Source organism: Thalassophryne amazonica, chromosome 12 (assembly GCF_902500255.1).
Source record: "Thalassophryne amazonica chromosome 12, fThaAma1.1, whole genome shotgun sequence".
NCBI classification, from domain to species: Eukaryota; Metazoa; Chordata; class Actinopteri; order Batrachoidiformes; family Batrachoididae; genus Thalassophryne; species Thalassophryne amazonica.
In genome coordinates, this window is record NC_047114.1 from 101,359,222 (window position 1) to 101,372,086 (window position 12,865).

Genomic DNA, 12,865 nt, shown 5'->3' on the forward strand with positions numbered 1-12,865 from the left:
ATACACTCAGATGTCATCCCGGTCCATAAAATTTGTTTCACTAAATATAAATGGGATTCACAATCCAATTAAGAGATCAAAGATATTATCACAATTGAAAAGGGAGAAAGTCCAGATAGCATTTCTTCAGGGGAGGTGATAGTAGGGGAGGTGATGGTCTAGTGGTTAAGGTGTTGGGCTTGAGTCCACAAGATCATGGGTTCAAATCCCCACCTGACTGGAAAATCACTAAGGGCCCTTGGGCAAGGCCTTTAATCCCCTGTTGCTCCCGGTGTGTAGTGAGCGCCTTGTATGGCAGCATCCTCACATCGGGGTGAATGTGAGGCATAATTGTAAAGCGCTTTGAGCGTCTGATGCAGATGGAAAAGCGCTATATAAATGCAGTCCATTTACCATTCGCACAGCTCGGGAAAACGTAGAGGAGTCGTAATCTTGTTGTCCAACGCAGTGAATTTTGAATACATTTCTGAATGCAAGGATAAAGAAGGAAGATACATATTGGTTATAGGTAAATTGGAGGGAACAATAGTGAGTCTGTTAAATGTGTACATGCCACCTGGCAGTGACTGGTCAATATATAAACATGTATTGGAAACACTCACAACTAAATGTCAAGGTATTCCAATATGCGGAGGTGACTTTAATATTCGACTACAACCAAAGACTGACAGCTCAAATGGTAGACCAGATGCTAAGAATATCTATAGAAAGGTTAATAATTTTATGAAAGAAGTGGGAATAATTGATGTCTGGAGAGAAAATAACCATAGAGTGCGTCACTATACTCATTATTCCTCAGCCCATAATGTATATTCACAAATAGATTTTTTTTTTCATGTTCATGCACAGAGTATTAACTTGTGACATTGGAACTTATGCCATATCAGACCACGAACCAGTGTATTTAACAGTCAACATTAGCAACAGGACTAGATCCACCCTATGGAAGCTAAATTCCAATATCTTGAAAGATACTGACATTCAAAACACTATGAAAATGGAAATTCAGTCTTATCTTGAACACAATGACACCGATGAGGTTTCCCCGGCAATACTGTGGGATGCTTTGAAAGTCGTAATTCGAGGAAAGATAATAGCAATCTCTGCTACTCTAAAAAAACGTAAAATTCAGAAAATACAAGAATTAGAAACCAAACTTAAAGAACTTGTGAAAGAGCACTCCACGTCACTAAATAATTTGGTCAAATCTAAAATAAAGGAAATGAAAAATGAGATAGATGCTATAAACACACAGGAGATCCAAAAAAAGCTCCTTTTTACAAAACAACGATACTACGATACAGGCGGGAGAGCACTCAAGCTTTTATCTTACAGATTAAGAAAACAAGAGGCAGAACGGACAATATACAAAATAAAACACCCAGTAACAAATGCTGTGGAGACTAACCCTGAAAAAATACAAGAATGCTTTGAAGAATATTACCGGAAATTGTATTCTCAATCACAATTAGGGAGCAGTGAAGATATTGATGCATTTATATTATCCCTAAACTTACCTAAAGTTTCAGAGGACCAAAATAAGAGATTGACATCAGAAATAACAAAGGAGGAAGTTTCAGCATCAATAAAGAGATTGAAAAACGGCAAAAGCCCAGGGGCCGACGGATTTAATTCAGAGTGGTATAAAGTGATGCAAGAACACCTAGTTTTAACATTGGTGAAAACGTTTAATTGGATTATCGACAAGAAAAGTATACCACCTTCATGGAAAGAAGCCATCATTTCCATAATCCAGAAAGAAAATAAAGATAAAATGCAATGTGGAAACTATCGCCCCGTAAGTGTGCTCAACATAGATTACAAAATTTTCACCTCTATTTTATGCAAAAGATTAGAGACAATTCTACCAGACCTTATCAATAAGGACCAGACGGGTTTCATTAGACAGAGACAGACTCAGGACAATATTCGAAAAACATTATTAATTATGAAACATGTCAAAAAATGTAATTTGGAAACACTTATGATAAGTTTAGATGCTGAAAAAGCATTTGATTCGGTAAGATGGGAATTCCTATATAAAATAATGGCTAAATTTGGCTTCCATCATAATATTATTGATACTTTTGCATCACTATACAACAAACCAATTGCTAGGATAAAAATTAATGGAGATTTGACCAAAACATTTGCCTTGGAGAGAGGCACTCGTCAAGGGTGTGGAGCTTCCGCACTTTTATTTGCTCTATTTATCGAACCGCTGAGCCAAGTTATAAGACAGACTACAGAAATCAAAGGTGTAAACCTCGACTCAGGTGAACAAAAACTAGCCCTTTTTGCGGACGACATACTGATATTCTTGACTGAGCCCTCGCTATCCCTACCCAAACTAATGCAGGTGCTGGATAGATATGGCTCCCTCTCAGGATATAAAATCAACATAAATAAAACTCAAGTGTTAAAACTAAACTATAAACCACCAATAAGTATAAAAAACACATATAAATGGAAATGGGACTCAAATAACATCAAATATTTGGGAGTGGTTTTAACAGAAGATTTTGAAAAACTTTTTGACGCAAATTATGGTCCATTAATCTCAAAAATTAAAATGGATTTACAGAGGTGGAGTACAATCCCCTTCTTGGGAATACATTCTCGTGTGGAGTCAATCAGAATGAACATCCTTCCAAGATTGCTGTATTTATTTCATTGTTTACTGGTTTGGATACCACAGAAATATTTTGATGAATGGGATAGAATGTTGGGTAAATATATTTGGCACAATAAAAAAGCTAGAGTTAAATACAAAACATTACAGTTCAGGAAGGAGAAGGGTGGACTCGGGCTACCTTGCCTTCAAGAATATTACTTTGCGGCCCAACTTAAACCCCTGGTATCTTTAGGTTCCCCAACCTACTCAGCCAGTTGGAAGGAGGTTGAAAGGGTAGAAACAGAAAAAACACCAATTATGGCAACACTGTCAGATAAAAAATTAAGAAACAAATTTAACATTATGAAAGATTTTATGTATGAATCTATGTTGAAATGTTGGGATGGGGTACTAAAAATTTGTAAATTGGAGAAAATCTCTTGGATATTAAGATGGATAGCGTATGATTCGGACTTTTTGCCAAATACTCAAGATAATAGGTTTAAAACTTGGATCTCAAAGGGTCTGACTTCGTACTACTCTTTCATCCACAAGGGGGAGTTCATGAGCTTTGAAAAGCTGAAGGGGAAAAATGGTCTTCATCAAGATGACTTCTATAGATATTTACAAATCAGGCATCATTTTGACCAAAACATTAAAGCCCTATGGGAAAACAGTGAATTAAGATTTATTCACACCTTTTTAACTCTAATAAAATCAATTTCTATGAACAACATAATATCCAATTTGCACAAAGCAATTCAATTAAGTAAAAAAGGTAACACAGAGAACATTAAGAAAAAATGGGAAATTGAGGGCAATCTGAACATTTCAATTGAAAGTTGGGAAAAGATTTGTCACCTTCAGTGGAAGACCACAGGATCTAATACATGGCGAGAGTTTGGATGGAAAAGTATTACGAGGTTCTTTATCACACCTGTTCAAAAAAGACACAGAGGGAGAGGGGATTCATGTTGGAGGCTGTGTGGCTCCTCTGGGGCCAACCACTATCACATTTTTTGGGATTGTAGTATTCTTAAGACATACTGGTCACAGATTTGTAATCATGTAAATAATGTTTTTGGCTACAAAGTGTCATTTACATTTGAATGCATATACTTTTAATATACTTTTAATATAATTTTAATCTATTATTAGACTCTATCGGCTTTGCTCAAAAAGTAAATGAGTCCACCCACCACTTTAATCATATCTTAGATCTTGTTCTGACTTATGGTATGGAAATAGAAGACTTAACAGTATTCCCTGAAAACTCCCTTCTGTCTGATCATTTCTTAATAACATTTACATTTACTCTGATGGACTACCCAGCAGTGGGGAATAAGTTTCATTACACTAGAAGTCTTTCAGAAAGCGCTGTAACTAGGTTTAAGGATATGATTCCTTCTTTATGTTCTCTAATGTCATATACCAACACAGTGCAGAGTAGCTACCTAAACTCTGTAAGTGAGATAGAGTATCTTGTCAATAGTTTTACATCCTCATTGAAGACAACTTTGGATGCTGTAGCTCCTCTGAAAAAGAGAGCTTTAAATCAGAAGTGTCTGACTCCGTGGTATAACTCACAAACTCGTAGCTTAAAGCAGATAACCCGTAAGTTGGAGAGGAAATGGCGTCTCACTAATTTAGAAGATCTTCACTTAGCCTGGAAAAAGAGTTTGTTGCTCTATAAAAAAGCCCTCCGTAAAGCTAGGACATCTTTCTACTCATCACTAATTGAAGAAAATAAGAACAACCCCAGGTTTCTTTTCAGCACTGTAGCCAGGCTGACAAAGAGTCAGAGCTCTATTGAGCTGAGTATTCCATTAACTTTAACTAGTAATGACTTCATGACTTTCTTTGCTAACAAAATTTTGACTATTAGAGAAAAAATTACTCATAACCATCCCAAAGATGTATCGTTATCTTTGGCTGCTTTCAGTGATGCCGGTATTTGGTTAGACTCTTTCTCTCCGATTGTTCTGTCTGAGTTATTTTCATTAGTTACTTCATCCAAACCATCAACATGTTTATTAGACCCCATTCCTGCCAGGCTGCTCAAGGAAGTCCTACCATTATTTAATGCTTCAATCTTAAATATGATCAATCTATCTTTGTTAGTTGGTTATGTACCACAGGCCTTTAAGGTGGCAGTAATTAAACCATTACTTAAAAAGCCATCACTTGACCCAGCTATCTTAGCTAATTATAGGCCAATCTCCAACCTTCCTTTTCTCTCAAAGATTCTTGAGAGGGTAGTTGTTAAACAGCTAACTGATCACCTGCAGAGGAATGGTCTATTTGAAGAGTTTCAGTCAGGTTTTAGAATTCATCATAGTACAGAAACAGCATTAGTGAAGGTTACAAATGATCTTCTTATGGCTTCGGACAGTGGATTCATCTCTGTGCTTGTTCTGTTGGACCTCAGTGCTGCTTTTGATACTGTTGACCATAAAATTTTATTACAGAGATTAGAGCATGCCATAGGTATTAAAGGCACTGCGCTGGTTTGAATCATATTTGTCTAATAGATTACAGTTTGTTCATGTAAATGGGGAATCTTCTTCACAGACTAAAGTTAATTATGGAGTTCCACAAGGTTCTGTGCTAGGACCAATTTTATTCACTTTATACATGCTTCCCTTAGGCAGTATTATTAGATGGTATTGCTTAAATTTTCATTGTTACGCAGATGATACCCAGCTTTATCTATCCATGAAGCCAGAGGACACACACCAATTAGCTAAACTGCAGGATTGTCTTACAGACATAAAGACATGGATGACCTCTAATTTCCTGCTTTTAAACTCAGATAAAACTGAAGTTATTGTACTTGGCCCCACAAATCTTAGAAGCATGGTGTCTAACCAGATCGTTACTCTGGATGGCATTACCCTGACCTCTAGTAATACTGTGAGAAATCTTGGAGTTATTTTTGATCAGGATATGTCATTCAAAGTGCATATTAAACAAATATGTAGGACTGCCTTTTTGCATTTACGCAATATCTCTAAAATCAGAAAGGTCTTGTCTCAGAGTGATGCTGAAAAACTAATTCATGCATTTATTTCCTCTAGGCTGGAGAATTTAAAATTCTTCTTCTTACTTATAAGGTTTTGAATAATCAGGTCCCATCTTATCTTAGGGACCTCATAGTACCATATCACCCCAATAGAGCGCTTCACTCTCAGACTGCAGGCTTACTTGTAGTTCCTAGGGTTTGTAAGAGTAGAATGGGAGGCAGAGCCTTCAGCTTTCAGGCTCCTCTCCTGTGGAACCAGCTCCCAATTCAGATCAGGGAGACAGACACCCTCTCTACTTTTAAGATTAGGCTTAAAACTTTCCTTTTCGCTAAGGCTTATAGTTAGGGCTGGATCGTGTCACCCTGGACCATCCCTTGGTTATGTTGCTTTAGACGTAGACTGTGGGGGGGTTCCCATGATGCACTGTTTCTTTCTCTTTTTGCTCTGTATGCACCACTCTGCATTTAATCATTAGTGATTGATCTCTGCTCCCCTCCACAGCATGTCTTTTTCCTGGTTCTTTCCCTCAGCCCCAACCAGTCTCAGCAGAAGACTGCCCCTCCCTGAGCCTGGTTCTGCTGGAGGTTTCTTCCTGTTAAAAGAGAGTTTTTCCTTCCCACTGTGGCCAAGTGCTTGCTCATAGGGGGTCGTTTTGACCGTTGGGGTTTTTCATAATTATTGTATGGTCTTGCCTTACAATATAAAGCGCCTTGGGGCAACTGTTTGTTGTGATTTGGCGCTATATAAGAAAAAAGTTGATTGATTGATTGATACTTGGGAGATGTAAATGTTCAGAATTGGAGAAGGAATGAAACAAAATTATTGGCAATCCTATTAATAGCAAGTAAAAAAGCCATCACAAGAAAATGGTTGAAGGCAGACCCCCCTTCGGTGGAAGAATGGATAGAAATAGTCCACGATATCTACGAGATGGAAAAACTATCCTCCATCATTCGGAACCAAAGAGACTCTTTCTATGAAACATGGTCAAAGTGGACAGAATATGTGAAATATACAAGATCGGACTTTATCTGAACAATATATATATAAATTTTAATTAGCGAATACTGATCATTTATTTTCTGAACAAATGTAACAGCACTCTTCCCCATTGTTCATAGTTTCTTTTCTGTTTTTTTTCCCTCTGTTCTTGTATGTTTGGATAAAAAATAATAAAAAAAAAAAAGAAAAAAAAGATTAGGCTTAAAACTTTCCTTTTTGCTAAAGCTTATAGTTAGGGCTGGATCAGGTGACCCTGAACCATCCCTTAGTTATGCTGCTATAGACGTAGACTGCTGGGGGGTTCCCATGATGCACTGTTTCTTTCTCTTTTTGCTCTGTATGCACCACTCTGCATTTAATCATTAGTGATTGATCTCTGCTCCCCTCCACAGCATGTCTTTTTCCTGGTTCTCTCCCTCAGCCCCAACCAGTCCCAGCAGAAGACTGCCCCTCCCTGAGCCTGGTTCTGCTGGAGGTTTCTTCCTGTTAAAAGGGAATTTTTCCTTCCCACTGTAGCCAAGTGCCTACTCACAGGGGGTCGTTTTGACCGTTGGGGTTTTTCCGTAATTATTGTATGGCCTTGCCTTACAATATAAAGCGCCTTGGGCTATATAAATAAAATTGATTTGATCTGATTTGATTTGGTAAGGGAGATCAATCGGATCCATCAGTGGTGATGCCAGTGCCTCAGGCAGAGAAAAAGGAGCAGAATCAGTCAGCCAGAAAACAAACTGCACCTAAGGTCTGAGTTCACCAGCAGCAAATCAACAGGGAGATTACAACCCCTGGCAAAAATGATGGAATCACCGGCCTCGGAGGATGTTCATTCAGTTGTTTAATTTTGTAGAAAAAAGCAGATCACAGACATGACACAAAACTAAAGTCATTTCAAATGGCAACTATCTGGCTTGATTGATGGCTCTGATTGCTGTTGCCAGATCAGCTTTGCAGGTTGGAGCCTTGTCATGGACCATTTTCTTCAACTTCCACCAAAGATTTTCAATTGGATTAAGATCTGGACTATTTGCAGGCCATGACATTGACCCTATGTGTCTTTTTGCAAGGAATGTTTTCACAGTTTTTGCTCTATGGCAAGATGCATTATCATCTTGAAAAATGATTTCATCATCCCCAAACATCCTTTCAATTGATGGGATAAGAAAAGTGTCCAAAATATCAACGTAAACTTGTGCATGTATTGATGATGTAATCAATCAATCAATCAATCAATTTTTTTATATAGCGCCAAATCACAACAAACAGTTGCCCCAAGGCGCTTTATATTGTAAGGCAAGGCCATACAATAATTATGTAAAACCCCAACGGTCAAAACGACCCCCTGTGAGCAAGCACTTGGCTACAGTGGGAAGGAAAAACTCCCTTTTAACAGGAAGAAACCTCCAGCAGAACCAGACTCAGGGAGGGGCAGTCCCCTGCTGGGACTGGTTGGGGCTGAGGGAGAGAACCAGGAAAAAGACATGCTGTGGAGGGGAGCAGAGATCGATCACTAATGATTAAATGCAGAGTGGTGCATACAGAGCAAAAAGAGAAAGAAACAGTGCATCATGGGAACCCCCCAGCAGTCTACGTCTATAGCAGCATAACTAAGGGATGGTTCAGGGTCACCTGATCCAGCCCTAACTATAAGCTTTAGCAAAAAGGAAAGTTTTAAGCCTAATCTTAAAAGTAGAGAGGGTGTCTGTCTCCCTGATCTGAACTGGGAGCTGGTTCCACAGGAGAGGAGCCTGAAAGCTGAAGGCTCTGCCTCCCATTCTACTCTTACAAACCCTAGGAACTACAAGTAAGCCTGCAGTCTGAGAGCGAAGCGCTCTATTGGGGTGATATGGTACTATGAGGTCCCTAAGATAAGATGGGACCTGATTATTCAAAACCTTATAAGTAAGAAGAAGAATTTTAAATTCTATTCTAGAATTAACAGGAAGCCAATGAAGAGAGGCCAATATGGGTGAGATATGCTCTCTCCTTCTAGTCCCCATCAGTACTCTAGCTGCAGCATTTTGAATTAACTGAAGGCTTTTTAGGGAACTTTTAGGACAACCTGATAATAATGAATTACAATAGTCCAGCCTAGAGGAAATAAATGCATGAATTAGTTTTTCAGCATCACTCTGAGACAAGACCTTTCTAATTTTAGAGATATTGCGTAAATGCAAAAAAGCAGTCCTACATATTTGTTTAATATGCGCTTTGAATGACATATCCTGATCAAAAATGACTCCAAGATTTGAGTCATTTTTGAAGTAATGACAGCCATCTCCCCAGTGCCTTTACCTGACATGCAGCCCCATATCATCAATGACTGTGGAAATTTACATGTTCTCTTCAGGCAGTCATCTTTATAAATCTCATTGGAACGGCACCAAACAAAAGTTCCAGCATCATCACCTTGCCCAATCAATCAATCAATCAATCAATCAGTTTTATTTATATAGAGCCAAATCACAACAAACAGTTGCCCCAAGGCGCTTTATATTGTAAGGCAGATTCCAGATTCATCACTGAATATGACTTTCATCCAGTCATCCACAGTCCACGATTGCTTTTCCTTAGCCCATTGTAACCTTGTTATTTTCTGTTTAGGTGTTAATGATGGCTTTCGTTAGCTTTTCTGTATGTAAATCCCATTTCCTTTAGGCGGTTTCTTACAGTTCAGTCACAGACGTTGACTCCAGTTTCCTCCCATTCGTTCCTCATTTGTTTTGTTGTGCATTTTTGATTTTTGAGACATATTTCTTTAAGTTTTCTGTCTTGATGCTTTGATGTCTTCCTTGGTCTACCAGTATGTTTGCCTTTAACAACCTTCCCCTGTTGTTTGTATTTGGTCCAGAGTTTAGACACAGCTGACTGTAAACAACCAACATCTTTTGCAACACTGCGTGATGATTTACCCTCTTTTAAGAGTTTGATAATCCTCTCCTTTGTTTCAATTGACATCTCTCGTGTTGGAGCCATGATTCATGTCAGTCCACTTGGTGCAACAGCTCTCCAAGGTGTGATCACTCCTTTTTAGATGCAGACTAACAAGCAGATCTGATTTGATGCAGGTGTTAGTTTTGGGGATGAAAATTTACAGGGTGATTCCATAATTTATTCCTCAGAATTGAGTGATTCCATATTTTTTTCCTCTGCTTGGTCTAAAAAAGTAACCGTTACTGACTGCCACAATTTTTTTTCCTGATTTCTTATAGTGTTTCTTAAAGCCAGAAAGTTGCCATTTGAAATGACTTTAGTTTTGTGTCATGTCTGTGATCTGCTTTTTTTCTACAAAATTAAACAACTGACTGAACATCCTCCGAGGCCGGTGATTCCATAATTATTGCCAGGGGTTGTACTGAGGTGGTCACCGGCAGCTGGAACTGAGCTTCACTAACAGACCCAGAATTCAGCCGAGACCTGTTCCATTTCTAATAAAATGAATTTAAAGGGTAAGAGGCATAGTTCCATACTGTGCCAGTGTGCTAATTATATGAGAGGGGGAATAGATGCATCTTAAGTCTGGACTTGAACGGCTCTACAGAATCAGACTGTTTTATCTCACAAGTTAAAGATTTTGTTTTCACAACATCTCAAGTTAAATCAATAGTCATTCCTGTTTTACCTTGTAGTAAAACCAAATCTCAATACTACAATAAATAATAAAATAAATTCAAACATAAAGCAGCTGCTAAAGCTGTGAAGGGGGCGTGGCTTAGTGGCATCCGTGGCCAGGTGTCCTTTAAGCCAAGGTTACAACAAAATTCACATTTGCATTTAGTGTGTCTGGGCTCCGAATACTGATTCAAAGCTAGCATGAATACTTGCAGGTCTTCATTGTGTTGGTGTTCTTAAAGTGTTTGATTCTATTGATCATCTGCTTCAAGTTAATGGGATGTCATATCCAGCCTGTACACAGGTACTGTGAGTGCTGTACGGAGCCGGGGAAGGATCTTTGACCTCTTCACAATTAATTTTGGTGTTCCACAGGGATGTGTTCTGGCTCCTGCACTGTTCAAGGCTTGCATGGATTGGGTGTTGGACTGTGTCTTGGACTGAGTGCTGCACAGGTGGTGTTGTACTGGGTGCTGGACAGGGTATTGGGCTGGGTGTTGTTGGATTGCGTGTTGGACTGGGTGCTGGATAGGATAGTGAAAATCAACGGTTTAGGTGTTTTTCTTGGTGAGGACAGTTTGAGTGTTCTTGAGTTTGTGGACGATGCTGTGATGTTTGTGGACTCAGTGATACTGTGACTGCAGTTCTTGAGAAGCTGAGTGAAGAATCACTGTCTGGAATTGTAATGGTCCGGGATCAAGACTACAATCCAGGATTTTATTGATTGTGTGTATCTATAAGTAGTGAAAATACTGAACCTGACCAGTTTTTGTATGTCTCTGTTTCAGGGAACTGGCATCAACATTTCTCCGTTTATGCCAGCGGGTGGATCTGAGTGAAGCTGAGCTAGAAGGAAACATCCGGCAGCTGAACTTCAGGATCCACAAACTGGAGAACACCCAAAGAAGGTCCAAGGCTTTCAGGTCAGAGCTCCAGCTGTCTGTGCAGTCATACCGCTTTGGATTTCTTGGAAAGTGTATTTTTCCAGGTTTGGATGGAGCTAAGTTCTATTTGTTAGTCCAGATTATTAGGACCCTCTCTCTGACCAGAGGGCTGAGAGAGGCCATATTTCCCAGGCCACATTGACCACATCTGGCTGGGGGATCCCAAGACATTCCCAGGCCGGTGTGGAGATAAAATCTGTTCACCTAGTCCTGTGTCTTCCCTGGGGTCTCCTCCCAGATGGACGTGCCAGGGGGCATTCTTACCAGATGCCCGAACCACCTCAACTGGCTCATTTCAATGTGAAGGAGCAGTGGCTTCTCACCCCATCTCTAAGGGAGACACCAGCCACCCCCCCCACCCCCCACCCCCACCCCCAGGGAAGCCCATTTCGGATGCTTGTACCTGTGATCTAGATGTTTGGTCATGGCCCAACCTTCATGACCATAGGTGAGAGTAGGAACGAAGATTGACCAGTAGATCGAGAGCTTTGCCTTTTGGCTCAGCTCCCTTTTTGTCACAACAGTACAACCGAGTGACTGCAATACCGCCCCTGCTGCGCTGATTCTCTGGCCAAGCTCACGTTCCATTGTCCCCTCATTCATGAACAAGACACCGTGGTACATGAACTCCTTCACATGGGACAAGACCACATTCTGCTTCACACTCGGCTGCGAACCGATCCAGTGAGTGTTGGAGGTCACAGGCCGATGAAGCCAATAGGATCACATCATCTGCAAAAAGTAGTGATGAGACACTGAGCCCACCAAAATGAAAACCCTCCTCCCCCGACTATGCCTCAATATCCTGTCCATGAATATCACAAACAGGATTGCTGATTGGCTGACATTCCCTACATGATGTAATTGATGTGCTGGTGTTTTGTCTTTTGACTCTTGCCTCTACTGGTGGTTGGCTCTCACTGTGGTATTGTATCACTTCCTGTTCCAGAGCACAGCTGTGTTTTGCTGTATCTGTTAACTGTTTAATCTGCGCAGTTAGATTGATCTAGATAACTAGATAACGATTTGTTTCACAGTGTAATCTTCACATGCCTTAACTAAAGCACTCCCTCTGCTGAATCACCTCTAAATTATTTACACATTATTCACTTTGTGTGTTTTAGGAATCCGCTAGCTTAGCGCAGCTACTAGCGCTTAGCCGATTTAGCATGGCGGCTTCTCCTGTCTCTCCCGCACTTTTCTGCTCTGGGTGTGAAATGTTTAGTTATTCCTCGGCCTCCTTTAGCAGTAATGGTACTTGTAATAAGTGTAGCTTATTCATAGCTTTGGAGGCCAGGCTGGGCGAATTGGAGACTCGCCTCCACACCGTGGAAAATTCTACAGCTAGCCGGCCCCTGTAGTCGGTGCGGACCAAGGTAGCTTAGCCGCTGTTAGTTCCCTTCCAGCAGATCCCGAGCAGCCGGGAAAGCAGGCCGACTGGGTGACTGTGAGGAGGAAGCGTAGCCCTAAACAGAAGCCCCGTGTACACCGCCAACCCGTTCACATTTCTAACCGTTTTTCCCCACTCGGCGACACCCCCCCCCCGAGGAACAAACTCTGGTTATTGGCGACTCTGTTTTGAGAAATGTGAAGTTAGCGACACCAGCAACCATAGTCAGTTGTCTTCCGGGGGCCAGAGCAGGCGACATTGAAGGAAATTTGAAACTGCTGGC

The 12,865-nt window shown here is 40.4% G+C and overlaps 1 protein-coding gene across 1 annotated transcript in view; it reads left to right on the plus strand.

Annotated features, from left to right (window-relative positions):
• Positions 1 to 12,865, plus strand: part of mfn1a (mitofusin 1a) — a 67,849-nt gene that overhangs the window by 31,647 nt on the left and 23,337 nt on the right. Inside the window, 1 exon segment of the mRNA XM_034183523.1 lies at positions 11,037 to 11,171. Within this exon segment, the coding sequence (XP_034039414.1) occupies positions 11,037 to 11,171 (135 nt within the window).